This window comes from Martes martes (assembly GCF_963455335.1).
Source record: "Martes martes genome assembly, chromosome: 4".
In the NCBI taxonomy this organism is placed as follows: Eukaryota; Metazoa; Chordata; class Mammalia; order Carnivora; family Mustelidae; genus Martes; species Martes martes.
Window position 1 is genome coordinate 11,439,849 of NC_137891.1, and position 23,199 is coordinate 11,463,047.

General features: G+C 41.1%; 1 protein-coding gene across 4 annotated transcripts in view; it reads left to right on the top strand.

Moving 5' to 3' along the window:
- The window catches only part of CYRIB (CYFIP related Rac1 interactor B), a gene marked incomplete at its 5' end in the record, with an annotated part of 143,744 nt that extends 122,731 nt beyond the window's left edge, over positions 1–21,013 (top strand). For all 4 annotated transcript variants that reach the window (XM_080800850.1, XM_080800851.1, XM_080800852.1 and 1 more), the window contains 7 exons: positions 3,381–3,517; positions 4,925–5,002; positions 7,354–7,470; positions 8,427–8,506; positions 9,765–9,891; positions 11,635–11,705; positions 18,476–21,013. In XM_080800850.1, the coding sequence (XP_080656976.1) occupies positions 3,381–3,517; positions 4,925–5,002; positions 7,354–7,470; positions 8,427–8,506; positions 9,765–9,891; positions 11,635–11,705; positions 18,476–18,539 (674 nt within the window). In that variant the 3' untranslated portion in view covers positions 18,540–21,013. The remainder of the gene's footprint in view (positions 1–3,380; positions 3,518–4,924; positions 5,003–7,353; positions 7,471–8,426; positions 8,507–9,764; positions 9,892–11,634; positions 11,706–18,475) is intronic.
- Between the last annotated feature and the right edge of the window lie 2,186 nt (positions 21,014–23,199).

The window sequence follows — 23,199 nt, forward strand, 5'->3', positions numbered from 1 at the left end:
TAGATTCTCTGATTTTCAGTACCCTATCTGGACTTCAAGTCTGGTGAGCCATCTGGTTTATATCCACTAAACCTTTTGTCTCTTCTGTTCCTACTTGAGCCACCGGTGAGGATAAACATTACAAATAACCCACAAAGCACCATCTGTTAAGATCTACGTGATCCTTCAGAATCTTGCAATCCCAAGGAGAGGGTGCTTGGCCTCAGCACTGCAGATACGCTGTGGTGTGTATTCCAGAAGAGGGACCTTGATCCCTTTCCAGTTTGCATACTTAAAGAGAGAGGGGGAAGGGATCACTCAACTAATTTGGAAGATATACTGACCTTAGTCTACAAGGTTAACATTGCTGGCCTGGGAAATATTCTGTACTTGCTTATTTTAGTCTCAGGTCTTCCTAGTTGAGGCAACTCAGTGAAGGTTGTATGATCAGACAGTAAACAGACTCCTTTGTCTTTCCTCAGTCGTCTTCCTGTTTCAGGGGCTTATTAATAGGGACCATCCCCTGGGATCATAATGGGTAGGTCTTCCAACATGTTGGCTCATTTTCTCTGGGCTAGATTGCCCACAATGAGTGTGGTCATGTTTCTTGGCTATGTTAAGTCACCCACCTTCCACATCTTTTGTGTTCTCTTCTGAGGATTTAAGTTCCGATATAAGTCTTTGATTTAGGTGTGGATGGCAGTGGTGAGAATAATTGCTTGTCTCTAAAGGGGAACTTTACACAGGGGCCTCCTCTTCCTAGGCATCCAGTCGTTTCCCATTATTGTTCTACTCTGTGGACTAATCTGTCTTTATTGTTTTTCCCAGTTAGTCTCTTCCTTGTGAACTTGTGCACTGATCTACCAGCTAATTTCTTCTAGAACTTAGTAACTTGTTAATTTCTTCTTGTCACCTTTCCTAAGAATCCTGTTCATATGATTTTGTTTTAGGAGCTCCATCAGGAAGACCAATCCCTACATCATCTTCTCTGTGACATCCCTTTCTTTACAACTCAGCCAGAGACCTGAGCCATCTTCTGGGATCTTCTGTCTCTGATTCCTTTCTTGACACAGGGCATTGAAGACTAGTAGGATTGTTTTGTATCCACAGAGGCTCTCAAAATGAGAGGCTGGTCTAGGTGTCCCAGAGGCAGATATGCAGTGCCATTGTCTTGAGATGCCCCTTTTTCGCAGATTTGCCCTTGAGTGCTTCAGCCATTCAGGGACAGAAGTTCTCCAACATGGTTACTCTCCAGCCCAGCTCAGCCAAGTGACTGGACTGCACTCCTTGGGGGGGGGGGGGGTTGGGGGCAGGACGGAAGGCGGCTCTGCCATCTCCCAAAGTGGCAGAGTTGAATGTTAAATTTACCCTGAGACTTGATAAAATCTAGGAAATGCATATTTCTTTTTTCTTTAATAGCCTGTAACAGTATTGCTGTGTGTGTGTGTGTGTTTTAACAGTTTTTTACTATTCTCATCTCTCTCAAACTTTGCTTTCCACTTACGTTAATACTGACAGAGGGAATGAATCTCGAGAGATGAGTAAGCCACTTTTTAAAATACCTAAAATATGTTTTTCCTTTTAGTTGACCTTCAAATCCACTCTTGCACTTCTGTAAACCATCCATACTTCTGCAGTGCATTCTACACATAGCAGATGACATGGAGTTTTTTATAAATGTTAATCTGATGATAGCACTACCCTGCTTCAGTAGTTTCTCCAGGGACATTAGGATGGCAAGACCAGAATACTTGCTGTGGCACATAAATTACACATGTATTGTTCTAGTCTTAGGTTACTCTCCTCCCTATGCTGTCTTTTCTACATGTATCGGTCTTCTTGCCATTCCTCTGCTGTGTCATGCTCTTCTCAGCTCAGGATCTGGCTCACTGCCCTGTTTGCAAACTCTTTTTCGTCTTTAATGCACACTTCAGTCTCAGCCCAAATGTCACTTACTCAGAGAGGTCTTTTCCTGAGCCTTAAACTAGGTGAGGTTCTATTTTTATATTTTTTCATTGTATCATGTACTTCTTAACACACATCACAACCATAATAATCTGTCTTCTCTGTGTAGTCACGCTCCATGTGGGCATAAGGAGCATGTCTGCTTTCATCTCTGTTCCCCCAGTGCCTGGCACATGGTAGACAGGACTTTTTCTGACTTGCTATAAAAAAAAAGATAAGAACTATCGTTTGGAGTTATTGTGTAGGTGACAAATAATGTCTCTGTAGTATCTAGCTTAGTACCAGCACATATTAGACATATAAGAAGTACCTACTGTGTAGTAATCCATAGATGCATGTTTTATAAGGTTACAGAAGGCTAGGTAGGATGTTGCTTTATTTGAGAGACACTTAGTTATGTACTATGGTGGAAAGAATAAGGCTGTAGAGTCAGAAACATCTGGCATTTACTAGCTATACCCTTGGGAGTCTAAAATCTTTGAAACTCAGTGTGTACCCATCTGTAATGCTCATGTCCTAGTTGATGGTGAAAGTTTAATAAGAGACCAAGTCATATGCGTAGTAGGGATGTTAGTTCTTATTAGGGTCTTAATAAATAGTAGAGCTGGTATTTTTTTAAGTTAAGGGTTGATGATCTGATAAATTTATTATTAATAAATGTTTAGTTAGTAATCTGACATTTTTTCATTAATGTTGGATCACCATCTACTACCATAAGTTCCTCTTTTCTCTGAATAGAATCTGGCATTTGTTTCTGATTCTGGAATCTATGAATGAATTAGTTTGATTTCTTTTATTTTTTTTTTTGAAGTGAAATATATCTATTTTTAAACACAGTATGTATTAGTTCCAAAAAGCATTTATTTCGAAGGGACCGTTTTACTTACATAATGAATCAGGATATTTATATTGTGATTCTAAGATGCCAAGCTCTAAGACAGGAAGCTATTTATTAAATCAAAAACTTCGTTTCCCTTTGTATCTGAAAGGAAGCAATTTGTGTTTATAAATAAGCAACATATTCAAAGTACGAACAGTTGCTGATTTATTCCCAGCCATGTGGAGATTTGACTGTGTGGACATGATGCCACTGAAAGTTACTCAGCTGTTGGTAACCCTTTACCAGTTCATAAAAACCAACACTACGTAGAATGATGAAAACAGAAAATTTGCTGTTTGACCCTGGTGTTTAATTCATTAGATTTGCATTCTGTGTTATTTTGAATTTGGGTTTATGGAATTTTAAAGCTGAATTGGTTCCTTCAAGGTTTTTATTCTGTATAACACTGTTCCATTTCAGTGATTATATTTAGATGATCTGGCTTTTGAAGAGACCTTATTTTTATGGGAATTAAAATCATAACATTTATAAATTGCTCATTTTTAAATAAAAATCAGGGAGCTACTGCCTAAGATTTTAATCTTCCTTTCTGTAGAGGCAGCACTAAGAGGTCTTCTGGGAGCCTTGACAAGTACCCCGTACTCTCCCACGCAACATCTAGAGCGAGAGCAGGCTCTTGCCAAACAGTTCGCAGAAATTCTTCATTTCACACTCCGGTTCGACGAGCTCAAGGTAGGCCTCTGTGCTGGCCCTGAGGTGCATGGATGTCGTGAGCCTCTCAGTGAGCACAGGAGGAAATGCCTGGAGACCTTCACAGTGTGTTTACGTGGTGTCTGTTGGTTCATAGCAAAACATGGAAAACTACATTTAAAAGGGCAAATCTTATGCTGAGTGAAATAAGTCAAGCAGAGAGAGTCAAGTATCATATGGTTTCACTTATTTGTGGAGCATAAAAATAACATGGAGGACATGGGGAGATGGAGAGGAGAAGGGAGTTGAGGGAAATTGGAAGGGGAGGTGAACTATGAGAGACTATGGACTCTGAAAAATAACCTGAGGGTTTTAAAGGGGCGGGGGGTGGGAGGTTGGGGGAACCAGGTGGTGGGTATTGGGGAGGGCACGTATTGCATGGAGCACTGGGTGTGGTGCAAAACCAATGAATACTATTACACTGAAAAGAAATAAAAAAATAAAAATAAAATAAAAGGGCAAATCTTTTGATGTATTACATGTGTGCAATTAGCAAATTACCCAATACTTTGTCTTCATTTAGCTTCATTTTAAAAATATCTCTGGAACAATATTCACCTTTTCTAATACTATTTTTTCTTTTCTACTCATCCCTAATTTTCAGCATCCCTTTATGTAAAGATGTTAACAGATTTCCTTCCTTCCTTCCTTCTGCCTGCCTGCCTGCCTTCTTCTCATCTCTCTGTCTATATTATCTTCCTATTTCCCTGCACACCCTCCCTGCCCCCACATTGTTGGAAGGACTGAGTGTAAAGAAATAGGTAGTAACTCTCATGTGAGGAGACCTGATCCACTCCAGACTCTGTCACAGTAACCAGGTGTGAGGCGGGTCCTTCGACTTTCCAAGACTTCGAGGACCTTATCTGATACGTGGTAGAGGTGGATTCCTAATTACAGCCTTCTTTTTATTTTACATAATAGGAAGCAATTCTCTTTTATTAATACTTTGAGCGCGAAGAATTTGTATATAAAATTTTAGTCTGAGGATTGCCCTGTTGACCATATAGACATACTTTTATTGTAATAATTCAAAACGAATTGCTTACATATTTCTTCTTTTTTCTTTTGTTTGTTTGATAATGCTGGTTTTTGGGAAACAACCTTTTATTTTGTATGTTACCTAAAATTACTGAAAAGAAGGGAAGTATATGGATCATGACTGTAAAACAGTTTACGTGGTTTATATTCAGAAGGATTAAGTACATTGTTATGTGATTTAGGTACAGAAAGCTATCTTGGGTTATGCCAGTTTTAGTTCTTAAAATGGTATTACAAATTAGGGAGTGTCACTTAACTCGTTAAAACTGTATTTAGCAGATTTTTCACTTAATTTTTACACTATCATTTAGTGTGCATAATACATTTTTCTTTCATGAATGTCTTCTTTAGATGACAAATCCCGCCATACAGAACGATTTCAGCTATTATAGAAGAACATTGAGTCGTATGAGGATTAATAACGTCCCAGTAAGTCAATCCTTTGAATTGGGTGTAGTAATGATAGCCATTAGTTTGCTTGTTCATGTGCTCGTCCATTCAAATGAAGTCCAAGCTGATGATAAAGTTGGTAACTCACTACGGGATGTAGCTGTGGGAGGAAAGGGCAGGATGCCGCAGACCACCCACAATGCTGGCCTGCCTTTCCATCGAGTCTCTTCAGTCTCCATGACTCCTTCCTTCAGTAAAATTGCTATCTGTCCATACAACATTGATACTTAAAAATTTCTCTGTGTAGTCTGATTGTATTTTATTTATTTTTTAATTTTTTAGAAAAGATTTTAAGTAATCTTTACACTTCACATGGGGCTCGAACTCACAACCCCAAGATCAAGAGCCCCTGACCAAGCCGGTCAGGTGCCTCACGTGGATTCTCATTTAAATTGCACAAAAACTTTGTGAATTCGTGGTTGTGAGTTTTTTGACTCCACAGTCTTAGAATGGAAGAATCCTGGAGAGAAGTTGACCTGGAATGGGAGGATACTAATGTTGGCAAGAGGGGAGAGCAAGGTCATGGGCCGTGAGCACTCCTATGCCTGTTCCTTGGCTACATAAACGCTCTTCTGCTTTACTTGGGCTTGATTTGCCTTGATTTCTTCTTGTCTTTACCCTTTTCTACCTCCAGGGAGTCAAATACCGTAAGTAAAACCTTAAATAGAGAGAAAATATTCTCTATTTCTTTAGGGATTTTGTGGACCTACATTGTGCTAATTGGTGTGAAAAATGGGGAAATTTCTAGGATCAGCCTTGTAGCCTCAACTGGATAGTTTATTATAATAAAGACTACATAAGTGTGTAAGGAGTGGAAAGTGGCATAAGAGGTTAAAGAAAGTGCCAAAGGGAAAATAAAAAGAAGAAAGTGCCAAAGGAGCGACCATTCTTTTTTTTTTTTTCTTTTTTCATTGAGTCAGTATTTCCCGAAGTGTCTATTGTAAGACGGGCCTTGGTAGGAAAAGGATTTCTCTTCCATGAAGCATCTGTTGTTTTACATCAGTTTGGTTTTGCATAGACCAGTTTCTGCTGTGAGGTAGACCTTATCATTTGTCTTTTTCATACCCACCATGTAAAATCAGATCAAATCAAATCAAAACACGTAACACCCAGTCAGACCTCCAGTTACAGCCGTCCTGCTACCACTCAAGGCCAGACACCATAAAATCATCTTTGCCCTGTCTTTCATCCTCAGTAATTACAGGTACATCCAACTGTTGCCAAGTGAAATATCTTTCACATCTCTTCCTCACCCCCGTTTTCATCTTTGTTTTTCTGTTCCAGTTGAGAGCCTCATTCCCATTCTTGTTGGGAGGCATTCTGTAGAACTCATTTTTTGACCTATGGTCCCTTTGGCACACTCCGCCTGCCACCATTAGTCAGTTTGCTTTAGGGGTGCCTGGGTCGTTGGCACCTGCCTTCAGCCCAGGTCATGATCGCAGGGTCCTGAGATTGAGCCCTGCATTGGGCTCCCTGCTCAGTGGGAAGCCTGCTTCCCCCTCCTCCCGCCCCCCCTCCCCGTCATGCTTGCCTCTGCCTACTTGTGATCTCTCTCTCTCTCTGTCAAATAAATGAATAAAATCTTAAAAAAAAAAAAAAGAAAGAAAAAGAAAATTGACCTAGTTGTTGTTCCTTTCTTCTAACATGTCCAGGGGCCCCCCATTACATGCAGAATAAAAATGCGAATTTAAGCTAGCTCTTAAGACACTCTGCAGTCTGACCCCAGCCTTCCTTCCTAACCTTACTGTCCGCTGGCCTATGCCCCTTATACACTGAACATACTGGATTATTCTAAGCCACTTGAAAACATGCTCTTCTCCCCTGACTTTTTGGAATGCTGTGCCTACCTGCCCATCTGCAAAGGCTGTCTTTAGAGTCTGTCAGTCTTAGTTTCTTCCAGTCTAATGTAGTCTTTCTCTCACCTCTTTTTTTTGGTCATTACTTCTTAGTGTGTTGTTGTGGGTACCTGTGTGATCCTAAAACAAGAGGCTGGGGCAGTGTCTTCATCATCTTCCTGTCTTCCACAGCATTAAGAGCAATGCCTTATTACAGTAGGCAGCCCATCCAGGTTTTACTCAACTGCTTAATATTATTTACAATATTTTAAATGATGTTAATCTTTCTGAAAAATTGCTTAATATCATTTTTAACCTGTTTTAAAGAATATTTAAGTATTATTTGCACACGAGGATCTAAACTATAATTTAAGGGTACTTAATAGAGTAACAAGCATTAGCGAAACAGGCACTCTGCCTAGGCTCTTCTTTTATAGATGTTATCATATTTAATAACTTATGAACTGATATCACACACTCTTATTTTCTACATAGGCAGAAGGAGAAAATGAAGTAAATAATGAATTGGCAAATCGAATGTCTTTGTTTTATGCTGAGGCAACCCCAATGCTGAAAACCTTAAGTGATGCCACGACAAAATTTGTATCAGAGGTAAGCGTTGCCTGGATGGTTGGTTACTCTTCGTATTATTCTTCCTGTCTGCAGCCACGGTGACCTCCGCAGGCCCTGTGACATTGCCATCACTGAGCGCATACGCACTGAGTCCTGTCCCTTCCCCAGGGCCCACATGCACACATCTACCTGCCAATGAGCAGCTTCCCTTTGGATGTATAGTCAACACCTCAGTGGTATCATGGCCAAACCAAAGTCTAGGGTGTTTTCTCCTGACCCTGCCCTTTCTCCAGTCTTTTCTGTCTTAATTAATAGTACCACTATAAAGGGAAGTAACTTAGGGATTATCATCCTGAATTCCTTTCTTTATCTCACCTCTTTTAGCTCCTCTGTGAGACAGTGTTACTGACTCTCCCTCTAAAATAGACCCTGAATCTGAAAACTTAGCCCCTTTCTTGCTCTCCCTCTCCAGATCGGCCCTCTCACCTCGTACCTGGATTACAGCATTCATGTTCCCCCTGGTCTTACCTCTTCTGCTCTTGGCCCACTGTAGTCCTTTCTCCAAAGAGCAGCCAAAAAATCGTCTTTTTAAAAACCACTTCTTCCTCTGTTTAAAATGTTTCAAACATTTAAAAAGCCCTTTAAGAAGCCCTTCTTCCTCTGTTTAAAATGTTTCCAGTGACTTCCCAGTATCCTTGGGATAAAACCCCCATACCTCATGACCTGTGAGCGCCTGTCTGCATGTAATGGTTGTTTCCACTCAGCTGCAATGTAAGTGACTCTCAGGAGAGCAGGGTCTTGGTTCTCTTGCTCATAGTCATATCCCTAGAGCTTGGAACAGTATCTAGAATCTAGTCCCCCCCCCTTTTTTTTTAAACAAAATTAGTAGTAGGAACGAACATTTAAAATTGTCAGTTTTTCACATTATGCTAAGTTTTAAATTATGCTTAAGTAATAATTATCACTTTCACTTTTTTCTCCATACACTTTTACAGAATAAAAATTTACCAATAGAAAATACCACAGATTGTCTAAGCACCATGGCTAGTGTATGCAGAGTCATGCTCGAAACACCGTGAGTATTAGCTGATTCTTTTTCACTTTAACAATCCTCTTGAAACGGTTGTCTAGATATGAACAGGTCTTATTTAGAAGGCGGAAAATACGTATATCTGAAGTATCCAAAGTTAGTATGTGAACAATATTAAAATAATTTGGAGCTTAATGTAACTTCTGGTTAACTAGAAAGTACAGTGAATTTTCAGGTGCCTAAGGCCAGTCAGACTCAGTTGACTCTTCCGAATGGGGAATTTTGTGGTGCTCTTATTGGAGATAGGGGAAGAGCTTTGGTGTTTTGGTTATGCTTCTCATCAGCGTTCTCTCCTTTTCATTAAGAATCTTGTCTTTTTGCTGGAGGTCTAGAGTTACTCTTCCACTTACCCCCTCTCTCAGTATTAGTTCAGTCTTTATTTATTTTTCCAACACTAATCTGAATTCTCTGCTGGGTTTCCCTTCACTTTCAAGCCATTTATCATGTATACCATAGTGTTGTCTGGCTGGATTTTCTTAGCCGCCGGCAGAAAGAATCCCTCCTGGATTCCTAAATAACAAATGGTCTTATTAGATAACTTTTTGTTTTTGTGGAGCTTTTCATTTTCCAAAGCAGTAGTATACACATCATCTTATTGGAAAACCTTATGAAGTAGGAGGGCAACTATTCATCGTTATCATTAGGGGAGCGAGGTCCTGGGAAGTGAAGGGACTTGAATGCGCAGTGGCTGGTCTGCCACACATGTGCCTGGATGGCCCCATCCTGGTTCTGGACGCCTTCTGCTATGTCATGCTGCTTTATAGATAGATGAAAGTTCTGTTTCCCTTTTCCCCAAGTAAGAGAAGAGTAAGAGTGAATTTTAGTAAAATTAGAATCCAGTGATATAATAATGTAAATGCTTAGATTAAGTTAACTTCTAAATAGCAAGCATATTGCTCTATTAAGCTAGTGGCTTTTTTCATCATATTGACGGGAACAACCTTTACAAAGCACCTATCCTGAAAACATTACTGTGGGGCTACTTTTGATTTCTCTAAATTTGCCTCATTTCTGCCAGGCAGAAGGGGTGATACACCAAGGAGGGTTCATACAGAGATGGGAATACGTGATACCTGCTGCACCCACCTCAGTTCTCTGGGAATCTCACCCTGGAGAAAGAGGGGCATACCTTAGCGTTCCTTTTAGAGATCAACAGGATACATCCTTCAGGGTCAACTGAATGTTGAATCAGCTCATTAAGTAGTGATGTGCCTCATCCCTCCATATCTTTTCTACCCTCCAGGGAATACAGAAGCAGATTTACAAATGAAGAAACGGTGTCATTCTGCTTAAGGGTAATGGTGGGTGTCATAATACTCTATGACCATGTACATCCAGTGGGAGCATTTGCCAAAACTTCAAAGATTGATGTAAGTTATATTGTTTTATTTAATTCCAAACCATTTCTGTAAGTGGAACTCATAGGCATTTATTTAAAAGAGCTGCAGGTTGCAGCCTGTCACAGCCCTCAGTTTTACAGTTTCTGATAACGGTGGGTTTCTCTTCCCTCTTGTTTTGTGCTGGGTTTTTAATAGCCGCTTGCAACAGCCGCAGTCTTTTAGCATGCCTCCTTGTCCCTCTTACTCCTCAGCCGTCCTGCATGTTTGGCAATATAAATAAATACTTAGACATGAGAAGTTTCCTTTTGTTCTTGGACCAAAAGCCATTTCAAACAAAAGACTTATTTCCAAATGTGTATAGAAATTCAGTAGATGTTCTCCCAATGAAAGAAGACCATATAATACAGATTTTCTTCTCCCTCCTAATCATAATAATTTGTGGCTCTAGTCTGGGTTCCTACTTGGCTTGTCTCTACAGAAGTTCACATTAGGAATAAAGCAGGTTTCTGCTTTCTCTGTTTTGTAATTTCTCGCGCTAACCCTGTCACATCTAGTTCATCAGAATTATAACCAGTATTTGGTGAGAACTGTCTTTCAGTTTTCCTTTCTTAGCTAGCTCAGGCTCTCGGCATTTCGTGTCTAGATTACTGATTGCTTACCAGCCTCCCTACCTTTCTTTATTCATGTCCATCCTCTGTGAAGAGAAATGAGTTAACATTTATTGAGTGATTACTGTATCAGGAATTTTACGCTAGTTTCCCTCTTACCTCTGAAAATACTCCTAGGGTGTAGATGTTATTTCCTCTACTAATAGAGAATCTAAAATTCAGGGAAATTACATAGTATAATCTCTAGTGAATTGTGGAGTGGGATTTTGAACCTGCATCTCCATGGCTTGCAAAGCCTTTGCTCGCCTTTTGTTCTCTTCTCTTTTCTCCTTTCTTTTCTTTGCTTCCCTTCCCTTTCCTTTCCTTTTCATTCATTCTATTTTATTTATTTAGACAGAGCATGGCACTTTAGTTGGGGGAGGAGTGGAGGGAGAGAGAGAATCTCAAGGGGACTCCACACTGAGCGCAGAGCCCAGTGCAGGGCTTGATCCCAGGATCACGGGACCATGACCTGAGCCAAAATCAAGAGGAGGACACTCAACTGACTGAACCACCCAGGCACTCCAAGCCTGTGCTGTTTCTGCTACGTTCTATGTTTTCATAATCATCAGGCTCATGTGCCTTACATGCCAGCTTTACTGAGTTGTTCCCTTTTTAGAGCCGATTGCAAGTCCCTACCCCGTTAGTTACAGTTGAGTCTTCCTTGGCTTGTGAGGCCCTCTGTAAATTTCCCTATGCTAGTCAGTTCAGCCTTGCAAAATGCTGTTCTCAGCGTGTGATAAGATGTATTATTTTTGTCAAGGTGTTTGTCTACCTGGAAAGGCTCCTCTGTTCCTTGGCAACGTGTTCAATCTGTTCTCTCAAAAGCTTCTCCACACCTTTTCTGGCAAGTCGTCCCTTAGCCAACCCTTTGTTCTCTCATTCGTGTGTGTAGTGCTTTCATTTGACCGGATTCAGTTCTTAAAAAGTTTGGTTTGACAGAGAAACAAAATAACAGTTGGGTTGATTTTTCCCCCTCTTTTAAGAATAATGATTTTGACATTTCTAGAATGTAATTTCTCATGAGTTCCATAGTTGTGGTGCTAATTTAAGTACTACTGTTTTGAGATAATAACTGTTGTATGAGAAAAACATTTTTACCTTTTCTGTTTCCTTTTCTTCTTAGATGAAAGGTTGTATCAAAGTTCTTAAGGACCAACCTCCCAATAGTGTAGAAGGTCTTCTAAATGCTCTCAGGTATGTGTATATATATACATGTGAATATGTATAGAAAAACTGTCTGTAAGGAAATACTTCAAAATGTCAGTAGTACAAAGAATATGAATTTATATGTTCATGTTAGAAATGGGAAGATCTCATTTGCTTATTGTCAGTCTTGGTTTCAACTGTTGGTTACAATATTTTTATAATAAAGAGAGTGTGCGTGGCGGGGGGGGGGTGTACACCTGAAAATAGCAGTTTTATTTCTTTGCCAAAGATTTTGGCTTTCATTTTTTGATGTCTTGGGATGTTTATTTTTTTAATGAATGTGCAGCATGCTAATTGTAAAATAAAATTCAGCAAACAGGAAGATTTAAAGCAAAATAAGGAAATCACATAATTTCACTATTTTGAAATAAACCGCTGTTAAATTTGGTATATAGTCTTGCAAAACTTTTTCTTTACACTTGTAGATAGTCATACTATCTGTGTGATACTTACTTTTTACAAATATAATGCCATAAAAACTCTTCTGCAAAAACTAGCTCTTTTTTTTTTTTTTTTTTTTAAAGATTTTATTTATTTATTTGACAGACAGAGATCACAAGTAGGCAGAGAGGCAGGCAGAGAGAGAGGAGGAAGCAGGCTCCCCGCTGAGCAGAGAGCCCGATGCGGGGCTCGATCCCAGGACCCTGGGATCACGACCTGAGCTGAAGGCAGAGGCTTTAACCCACTGAGCCACCCAGGCGCCCCAAAACTAGCTCTTTTCCCTTAATATCATTACATTTCTAATTTCACAGATATCTTTATTTCTTTTGTATATTTCTTACAATATTTCTTAAAATGAAGAAACAGTCATTTGCTGTCTTTTCTCAGCTTAAATCTACTTGATGTTGTTACTGTAACTCCTAAGAATGCTGTAATTTTTTTTTTTTTAAGACAGGATTGTTTTTCTTTCTGTTTTTTTAAGTAAGTTCTAGGCCCAGCATGGGGCTTGAATTCATGACCCTGAGATCTAGAGTCACAAGTTCTATGGACTGAGCCAGCCAGGCATCTCTTGAATGCTGCTGATGTTATAGTTATGTTATAGTCTGCTGAGATTTGCATTATTTTTAAATGCAAATCTCAGCATACTATAACATCTTAACTTCAGAGATTTAATTTGCAATGTAATTTCCCTAACATAAAAGATAATTTGCTCATTGCTCAATTATTTTGTGTTTCAACACAAAATTACATGAGCACAGAAATATTTATAAAGAGACTTTTTGAGGTCATGGGCCATCTTTGCTTTTTACTGTAGTACACTGTAGTTCACGTGATACACAAAAATGATGTCCAGTTCAATATTAAATTTCTCATGTTTAATGAGCAAAACAGGTTGTTACTCATCTTGAATGCTTAGTCACACTTGGTGCATCATAAAGCAGAATTCTGTGCTGTATCATTTCAGCTGAATGGAACCATTAAATGATTTTATTAGGATTATGAAAAGTATTCTGTAAGCAGAGACTACCTGAGCAAAGGAGGTCAGTTCTACACAAAGATCAGAAAGATTCAGGATCATAATATAACAGTAAAAAGCCTCATAATGTCCAATTATTTCAACCATAAGCCTACAGAAACCACAACTTCTAGGAATTTTTTACTCTGGAGGTTTTTACAACATAAACCTCATTGATTTATCCATATTTGTGTATTGTGAATCTTTACTACTTGATCCCTTTCTGAAGACACCCTGGGTCCCAATCAGCCGGGTTTGGCTCCCAAGACCCTTTTTTTCTTACTGGTGAGACTCTGCGAAGCCAGTCAGTGACAGGAAACCTGCTTTGAAAAAGAAGAGGGAGTCAAAGTCTAGGAGGACCTGGTATTCTTTCTTTCCCTCTTTTCCTTCCTTCTTCCTTCCCCCCTTCCCTCCCTCCTTCCTTCCTTCCTTCTTTCCTTCCCTCCCTCCCCCTTCCTTCCTTCCTTAAGATTTTTATACTTCATAGAGAGAGCAGAAGCAGAGGGAGTGGCAGAGGAGAGGGAGAAACGGACTCCACACTGAGCAGGGAGCCCTATGTGGGGCTCAATCCTAGGACCCTGAGATCATTACCTGAGCCAAAGGCAGTCGTTTAATTGACTGAGCCACCCAGGAGCCCCAGGCCTGGTGTTATATTTCTTTACCTTGAAGGGGCAGTGCTCCACACATTAAAACTCAGAGTTTGGGTGCCTGGGTGGCTCAGTGGGTTAAAGCCTCTGCCTTCGACTCAGGTCGTGATCCCAGGGTCCTGTGATGGAGCCTCGCATTGGGCTCTCTGCTCAGCAGGGAGCCTGCTTCCTCCTCTCTCTCTGCCTCTCTGCCTACTTGTGATCTCTGTCTGTCAAATGAATAAATAAAATCTTTAAAAAAAAAAATTCAGAGTTTGCTTTTGTTTTTCAGAATTTAAAGGTAGTTGGGTCTTTTCTGTTCTAGCATTAGGGCAGCACCAGGCAGCAGGGCTAAGTGAGAGGTAGGAGTCTGTGTTTGAGGAAAAGAGAAGAAAAGCCCCATTGAGGCAAGAGCCACTTATTAGTTTTCAGTTTTTGTTTCACATATCTAATGGAAAGTAGAAGATGAAGGTTTTGTCGCAGAGATAACTCTTGAACTGTTTTTATACATAGTGAACGTGTTATGTGTCTGGTTCTTTTTCACCTGGGAAGTTGTGTAAGGTTCATTGGTTCACTTGAGGCTTTATAATAGTGGTTACAATTAGTTACATTTTTATATCACTTGTGTGTTCATATACTATTTATACGTATGACTTTATTTAATCCACACCACAGGTAGATGATGGATATGAGGTCCTTGGGGATGTCTCCATCGTACAAATAGTTACCTTGAGCTCTTGAGAGACTCACAGATCATATAGCTAATAAGTGTCGGAATCTTCACATTCAGGTTTTCATTCTTAAAATCCTGAATGCTTGATGCTGTAGCATTGAGCCTTAGGTTTCCTATGTGACCGAACCCTGGAGTGCTTTGGAATAACTAGGAAGGAGGTGAAAATGCAGATCCCTGGGTCACCATCCCCCAGAGAGTCTCTCTCAGGTCTGGGGTGGGGCTCAGGAACCTCATTTTATAAGTAAACACCCTCGCTGATGTCATGGTGGCACTTTGAGAAATACTGCTCAAACTAAATCACCACAGCCCCTAATGTGCTTCACTTTAAGAGCAAAGGAGATACTATTTAAAAAGCACTTTTTAATTCCAAAAGTGCTGTGCAACTGTTAATTGTTACTTACACCTCTACAGAATGGGAGATAGTTTTGTGGAATTACCTTCTGAGTAGCTACTTTACTAGAGATGCTCACTCCATCAACTTCCTCAGAGCCAGCAGTTAAAAATTTTATTTTTATTTATTTTTTAAGATTTTACTGATCTCTCTGACAGAGAAGGAGAGAGATCACAAGCAGGCAGAGCAGCAGGCTTCCAGCTGAGTAGAGCACCTGATACGGGGCTCCAGCCCAGGACCCTGGGAATACGACCTGAGCTGAAGGCAGAGAGGCACCCAGGCACCCCAATAGCTAAAAATTTTAAAATTTTAATTGCATACACATATATATGCTGTTTATTTGAAATGCTTCTCTATCATTATATATAGTGCCTCCAACTTACAGTATGTGATTACAGAAAAGCAGCAAGTCATGCCTACATTTTATAGGTGGAAAAATGGAACCAAGTGCTTTCATCATGAGAGAGCAAGCTAGAGCTGGGAGTTAAGATTCAGTGCTAGATTACTCTATTCTTTACTAAATTTCAGAGTAAAGTTGAATAATAGTTGATTTTCTTCGGTAGAAAAGTCATATGCACTCAAAAAGGAACTTTGTTGTTACGCTTAAAGTGAGGCAATGCCATATGGTTCCATACATGATTTTCATATATGTTAGGTGTTCCTGCACTTTTCTTTCTTTCCTTCCCTTCTTTCTTTCTTTCCTTCTTTTTCTTCCTTCCTCCCTCTCCTCCTTTCCCTTCCTCCCTCCATCCCTCCTTGCTTCTTTGTTTGTTTGTTTTAAAGATTTTATTTATTTATTTGACAGAGAGAGATCACAGGTAGGCAGAGAGGCAGGCAGAGAGAGAGGAGGAAGCAGGCCCCCCACAGAGCAGAGAGCCTGATGTGGGGCTCGATCCCAGGACCCTGGGATCATGACCTGAGCCGAAGGCAGAGGCTTTAACCCACTGAGCCACCGAGGCACCCCATGTTTGTTTTTTTAATTTATTTGTTTAAAGAGGGAGAGGCAAAGAGAGAGGGAGAATTCCAAGTAGGCTCCACACCCAGATCAGACTCTGACGTGGGGCTCTATCTTACAACCCCAAGTCATGACCTGAGCTGAAATCAAGAGTTGGATGCTTAACTGACTGAGCCACCCAGGTGCCTCAATTCCTGGCCATTTCTTGAGAAGATTGTGATGATGTGACAGTCCTGCCTCCCAGTCAGCCCCGTTCAGGGGAAGGATGTCAGAACTGCGGGAAGTGCATGATCACATCCTGCAGAAGCAGCAAGAACTTGTGTCTGGTAAAGAGGAAGGCACTCCCAGCTCCTGGGATGTCTGAGAACATTGCTGAGTAGTGGTACTTAAACCATTCTATGTGAAATGTCGGTGTGCCACTTGCATGGCCCTCTCCCCTATTCAGGTGCATAAAGGAAAGGGGGGAAAAAAAAGAAATGAAGGGGAGGATGTTAAACATTTTTTATTTCCTGACATCATTAAGCTTATATGCAGCTAAATATACTTTATCTGCACTTGGAAAAGAAAACAGAAGGCTTTAGTCTTGGCTACATTACTTACCACTTAATGTAAGTATTCTTAATGGATGGTTTTTCCAGCCTGGCTGCTTACTTTCTTGTCTTCCTTCCATAAGTACTAATTGAGCATCTATCACATGGCCAGGTGCTCTGGTGTCTCTTCAGTAATACGTGAACAATTTGGAAGTGACCTTCTAAGTAAAACTGTTGAGAATATATCAAGTACTTAATAAATACATGTGTGTCCTTACCTCTCCAAGGATTTGAGTTCAGGTCCTGTCTTCAATTTTTAATTGATTTTGAAATGAAACAAGAATTTCTTGAAGTCACAAAGACCAATCTGTGTGTACTTGCTTTAAATGATCTATTCCTGGGGCGCCTGGGTGGCTCAGTGGGTTAAGCCTCTGCCTTCAGCTCAGGTCATGATCCCAGGGTCCTGGGATCGAGCCCCACATTGGGCTCTCTGCTCAGCGGGGAGCCTGCTTCCCCCCCCCCCGCCTGCCTCTCTGCCTACTTGTGATCTCTCCTCTTTAAAAAAAAAAAAAAAAACTATTCCTTAAAGATTAAATTTGAAATTCTTATAAGTCAAATTAACTGATCCAGCATTAAGTTCTGTCTGAATTGTCCCACATTCAGGCATTGAGCACCTGTTTCCATTGCTGCTCATCTGGTCCAGGCCTTGGTCATCTCACTGAGGCCCCTGGAACAGCCCCCAGGTTGGTCCCTGTGCTGCTCCTCTGTTCCCTACAGTTCTTCAACTGCCAGAGCAGTCCTTCCAGAACCTAAATGAAATCCCACATCACTGCCCTACCTGATATCTTCCACTGGCTTTCATCTGCACTTAGAATAACCTCCCAGCTTCTCACTTTGACCTGCGGTATCCTCATGAGCTGGGCTTTTCTGGTCCGTAAGGCCCCATCTAGTAATTTTCTCCTTTGCCCCGGGTATTAGTGTATTACCGTCTGTCTGCCCTGCCAGATTGTAAGCTCCTGGAACAGTGCCGGACACATAGCAGGCTTACTCACTGACTTTGGGCCATTAAAGGGCTCCTGTGGTGAATCTTCTCATAAACCAGTGGTCCCTCTTCATGACTTTTGTGTTTACATGCCTATAGCAAAACACGTCTAGCTGGAAACATGGCACTCAGAATATTGAGACATTTGGGGATGTGATGGTTTGGGACTCGAGTGGGGCTTGGCATATTTTTCTGTAAAGGGCTAGAGGGTAAACATACTTTTCAGGGTTTGGGGCCACGTGGTTTCTGTCACAGCTACTCTGCCACTGTAGCAAGAAGGTAACCATAGGTAATACTGAAGTAAATCAGTATGGCTGTCTTCCATTAAAACTTTATAAAGGGGTGCCTGGGTGGCTCAGTGGGTTAAAGCCTCAGCCTTCGGCTCAGGTCATGGTCTCAGGGTCCTGGGATCGGGCCCCGCATTGGGCTCTCTGCTCAGTGGGGAGCCTGCTTCCCCTTCTCTCTCTGCCTGCCTCTCTGCCTACTTGTGATCTCTCTCTGTCAAAATAAATAAAATTTAAAAAAAAAAAAACTTTTTATAAAAACACTGAAATTTGTATTTCACATAATTTCAATGTTAATGTGAAATATTCTTTTGATTCGTTCCCTATTCATTTAAAATTATAAAAGTGCACTTCACTCACGGCCTATACAAAAATAGGTGGGGGGTTAGATTGGACCACCAGCTGTGATTTGTCAGTCCCTGTGATGGAGCGGAGACTGTTTTCCTCTGAGTGGGAGGTGCACTGAGTGTTCCCTAGGCTTTAACCAGCTCACTTCAACAAGGTAGTTGTGACTCAGTACACAGCTCTTGATCTTCTGTCTAAAAGCTGGTAGGGAGGCTAAGCGAGGCAGAACCCGAACCCAGTTGAAGCTGAAAATTAAAGGCACAATTGTGAGAGATGATTTATCTATTTGCTCATCTTGTGATAATTGTAGAACCCAGTGCAGCTTTTTTTTTTAAGAATTCCCTAAAATTGCTGTTTTTGTCTTTGTCTTTGTTTTTGTTTTTGTTTTATTTGTAGGTACACAACAAAACATTTGAATGATGAGACTACCTCCAAGCAAATCAAGTCCATGCTGCAGTAGCAGCTGTGGCGTGCGCACCTGCTGTGGGCAGAAGACAGTATTCTGCAGTGACTGGGAATGCACAGTTTTTAGTGATTGCAATTACTATCTCATGTACTCTTGCTTTTTATTTCTTGCCTCTGTTCCTCTTCCCTCTTTTTTAATCATGTTCTTGTTCTTAAGACTTCTTTTCTGTGCCAAAATCAGTAAAGTTATACTCTGAAGGGATATCATCCTTTCAAACGGGCCATCTAAGGCAGCTAATTATGCATTGCATTGGGGTCTCTACTGAGAAAAATTCTGTGACTTGAACTAAATATTTTTAAATGTGGATTTTTTTTGAAAACTAATATTTAATATTGCTTCTCCTGCATGGCAAAACTGCCTATTCTGCTATTTAAAAACCCTCAATGACTTTATTTTCTACTGCCGCTTTTTTCATGTGCAGCCAAAATGAAAATGTTTAAATTAACTGTGTTGTACAAATGGTACCCAACACAAACTTTTTTTTAAATTAGTAAGACTTTTGTTTAAAGTTTTAAGTTTGCATTTGACTTTTTTTGTAAGGATGTATGTTGTGTGTTTAACCTTTATTAACTAACGTTAAAAACTGTGATGTGTGCGTAGAATATTACGTATGCATGTTCATGTTTAAAGAATGGCTGTTGATGATAAAATAAAAATCAGCTTTCATTTTTCTAAGTGTGGCTTGGTTTACTGGTGTTTTGTTTTTAAGCTTGTAAAGCCTTCCCTGTGTTATTTTAGCGGAATGCATATAACCATCAACTATTTCCACTTCTTGTAGAGGGTAACTGGTTCTTTGTTATTAGTTTTTTTCTTCATTATTGTCTATGTAGGTAGTTTTAATTGCTTTTAAAATCTTACCAAATGCAGTAAGACCAGTGATCTTGTTGTTAATCTGCTTTTTACTCTGGATTTACTTTTGTATGGTTGTAGTAATAGGGGGAAAACTGCACTTGCCTGACTCACAGTTCCCAGGAGTGAGAGGGTAGTCACAGGAGGCGAAGAGGGAGGGTGGCAGAAGAGCAGCCCTCACCATGGGGAGGAGCGTGTGTGTAAGGGGGGCTTAAAGCCTCAAGCCTTGACACCAGTGGTAGAAAACCAGTGTGTATGTTATTTGAAGATCATAAAACCTTAATCATGAGATCGAAATGTCCTGATTGTGAGATGCAGCTTAAAGGTTGTCTAGGCCTGTTGTGCTGGTGGTGTGATGAGCGTCTTGAGTGTCTCCGCTCTGGTGCATTTGAAGTGGAAGGAGTCCCAGAGGCTTCCATCAAATCCTTTTGGCTTAATAGTGCTGGATCGTGATGCCCACAGCGCCACCATGGACTCCCTGCTGACCTCCTTGGCCTTCATCGCACGCTTCCCAGTGCATACCCAGCTCGTCTTCAGCTCAGCTGCCTGCAGCTTACAAGTTGCATGTGATGTCACACCTCCCTGACTGTGGCTGGTCCCCAAACCTGCCCTTCCCTTCCCCACTCACGTCCATCTGATGAGCAGCAGCTTGCATTTTTTGAGACCTTCTTCATGAAGCCTTCAGGATAACATTAACCCGTCTTCTAAGAGTATTGTAATGGATTAAATTGTGGCTCCCTAAAGGATATGTCTACCTGGAACCTGAAAATACAACCTTATTTGGAACAAGGGTATTTGCAGATATAATCAAGGATCTGGAGATGAGACCATTCCAAATTAGAGTAGGCCCTAAATCCAATGACCAATCCTTGTAAGAGAAAAGAAGAGGAAACAGACTCAGTGAAAGGCCATGTGAAGATGGAGGCAGATAGGAGCAGCACATCGACGAGTCACAGAGCCAAGACTGGCTGGCGATCACCCAAAGCTGGGAGAGAGTCATGGGATACATTCTCCCTCCAGAAGAAGGGAGTCTCCAGAAGGAACCAACCCTGCTGCCACCTCTGGTCTCCAGGACCGTGAGAGGACACACTTCTACCCCATTTGTGGTAATTTGCTACGGCAGCCCTGGGAATCTAACACAGGTGTCTCATCCAGCGCCTCTGATACCTGACTACATTTGTGGGTATCTTTTCTGACCCTGTGAGAACTCAGAAAAGAGCCATGTCCGATTTTCCCTCTGCCCCAAGGATCTTGTACAGTACCCAGACTGGAGTAGGGGCCAAGCAAATGCTCGAACGGAGTGAATGAATACATTAAAAAATAATGAGGCAGCTGGAAGAGAAAAGGCAATACTGCTGTGACCTGTGTGGTTGGCACAGCTCACGCTCCGCATACTGGAGAAGTAGAAGAATCTGTTACTCTGGACTGAGGGCTGGCAAGCTGGTCTGTGGGCCAGTCCGCCCCCCTCCTATTTTTGTACAGCCTGTGAACTAAGAATACATACCTTTTACATTTGTAAAAGGTTGAGAAAAATCAAAAGACTATTTCATAGCATGTGTGAAATATACAAAATTCAAATTCCAGTGTCCACAAATAAAATTTTATTGGAACACAGCCTCACTCACTTGTTTACATATTATTTTTGACTATTTTTGCACTACAACAGCAGAATGGAATTCTTGTGACAGAAGCCATATGGCCCTCAGCGGCAAAAATATTTACTATCTGGCCCTTTACAGAGTTTGCTGACCCCTTCGCTAGTTACAAGAGCAGGTTTATTCGAGAACCGGGTGTGATGGAAGTACGGGGCTGCAGGGAGATAAAAGGAGCTGTCCCTGCTGCCACGGATTTAATTTCAGGTCTAATAGTTGCTATTCAGGTGGCCAAAGAGAACAAATCGGCAACTTCCCACCTACCAAGTCTGATCTCTTATAACATTTTTCCTAGAGTGAAGGATGATGATACTGGCCATGGGCTCACCAAAAATGAGGGCCAGGGTGAGTGGGCATGGTCTGCCCTGTGTACTGGAGGGAGGTGGGACCCTGCTCCACTTTGGTAAGTCTTCGTCACTCAGAGCTGGGCCTCCTTTCACCCCCACCGCTCTAAAACACAGCTCTGCTCAGCATCTCTACCCCTTTCCGACCAGTGCTTGCGCACTCTTCCCTCTTCTCTCACCATACAAAGTACCCATTGCATCGTGATGGGCACTCTTCACCAGTGCCCCATTTCTACAGCCCTCAGTGTGGGCAAGTAAGACATTTCAATCAGCTATTTCCCCCTTAAAGATTGGGATTAAAAAGCACTGGAGAGTGCTCCAAGCATTTTAGACTTGTCATAAAGATAGTATTGGTGCTCGAATCTAGGTCTTTCGAGTTAAAAATGCCGTTCTGGTTCCATTTGAGATTGCAATAAACTGCAGCTCATAAATTCTTATAATCCCTTACAGAGCATATTTCAAACTCTGTACAGGGTGATCACAGAAGACGGCATGGAAGGATCTCTGCATTAAGAGTCAGGAAACCCAAGCCACATAATTTCTTTGGAACTCTCTCATTGGTAAAATGAGAGAATTGAAACAAAATCTCTAATGTTTGATTGCATGTCGTTTACTGCATGTCTTGTATATACTATCTGCAAAAGGCAGTAGGAATGTGAACAGTTAAAACAGACTGGAGCTGGTGGACTGCAGTTTAAGTCAGTGTGACTTTGGGTGAGTCCACGTCCTTGCTTACAAAATGGGTAATACTTGAATACCTACTCCTCTACAGCGGCCCTGAGGATTATGCCCAGATAATGCCAGTAATGCCCAGTACATATCAAAGTGCTCACTGTCAAAGGGGAACCCTCATACACTGTCGGTGGGAATGCAAGCTGGTGCAGACACTCTGGAAAACAGTATGGAGTTTCCTCAAAAAGTTGAAAATAGAGCTACCCTACGACCCAGCAATTGCACTACTGGGTACTTACCCTAAAGATAAAATGTAGTGACCTGAAATGGCACGTGCCCCCCAATGTTTATAGCAGTAATGTCCACAATAGCAAATCTATGGAAAGAGCCTACATGTCTGTCAACAGATGAATGGACAAAGAGGATGGGGGGGGGGGGTTGTGTGCGCACGCGCACACAGTGAAATATTATGCAGCCATCAAAAAGATGAAATCTTGCCATTTGCAACAGCATGGATGGAACTAGAGGGTATTATGTTAAGCGAAATAAGTCAATCAGAGAAAGACAATTATCACATGATCTCACTGATATGAAGAATTTGAAAAACAAGACAGAGGATCATAGGGGAAGGGAAGGAAATATGAAACAAGATGAAACCAGAGAGGGAGACAAACCATAAGAGACTCTTAATCTCAGGATTGCTGGAGGGGAGGGGTGTGGGAGGGATGGGGTGGCTGGATGATAGACATTGGGGAGGGTATGTGCTAATGGTGAGCGCTATGAATTGAGTAAGGCTGATGAATCATAGACCTGTACCCCTGAAACAAATAATACAGTGTATGTTAATTTTTTTAAAAAGTGCTCACTCAGTTTTTTTATGTCTACCATGACATTTAATTGTATTAAAAACAACAACACAGTCTATTCCAAGTGTCCTGTCCATTAACATGTATTGTTCTCCACTTATTCTGGAGTAGTCAGCAGTACCAGTTCTACTTCCCTCAGTCAGGGTGCTAGGCAAAGCTGCACAATTTTGAAGAACCCTTTAAAGATCCTATAACTAATAGACACTGTGTGGTTGTTCCAGTTTTCTAAATGGACAGGCGGTTCACAATGATTTTAAGCATCAAGCTCTAG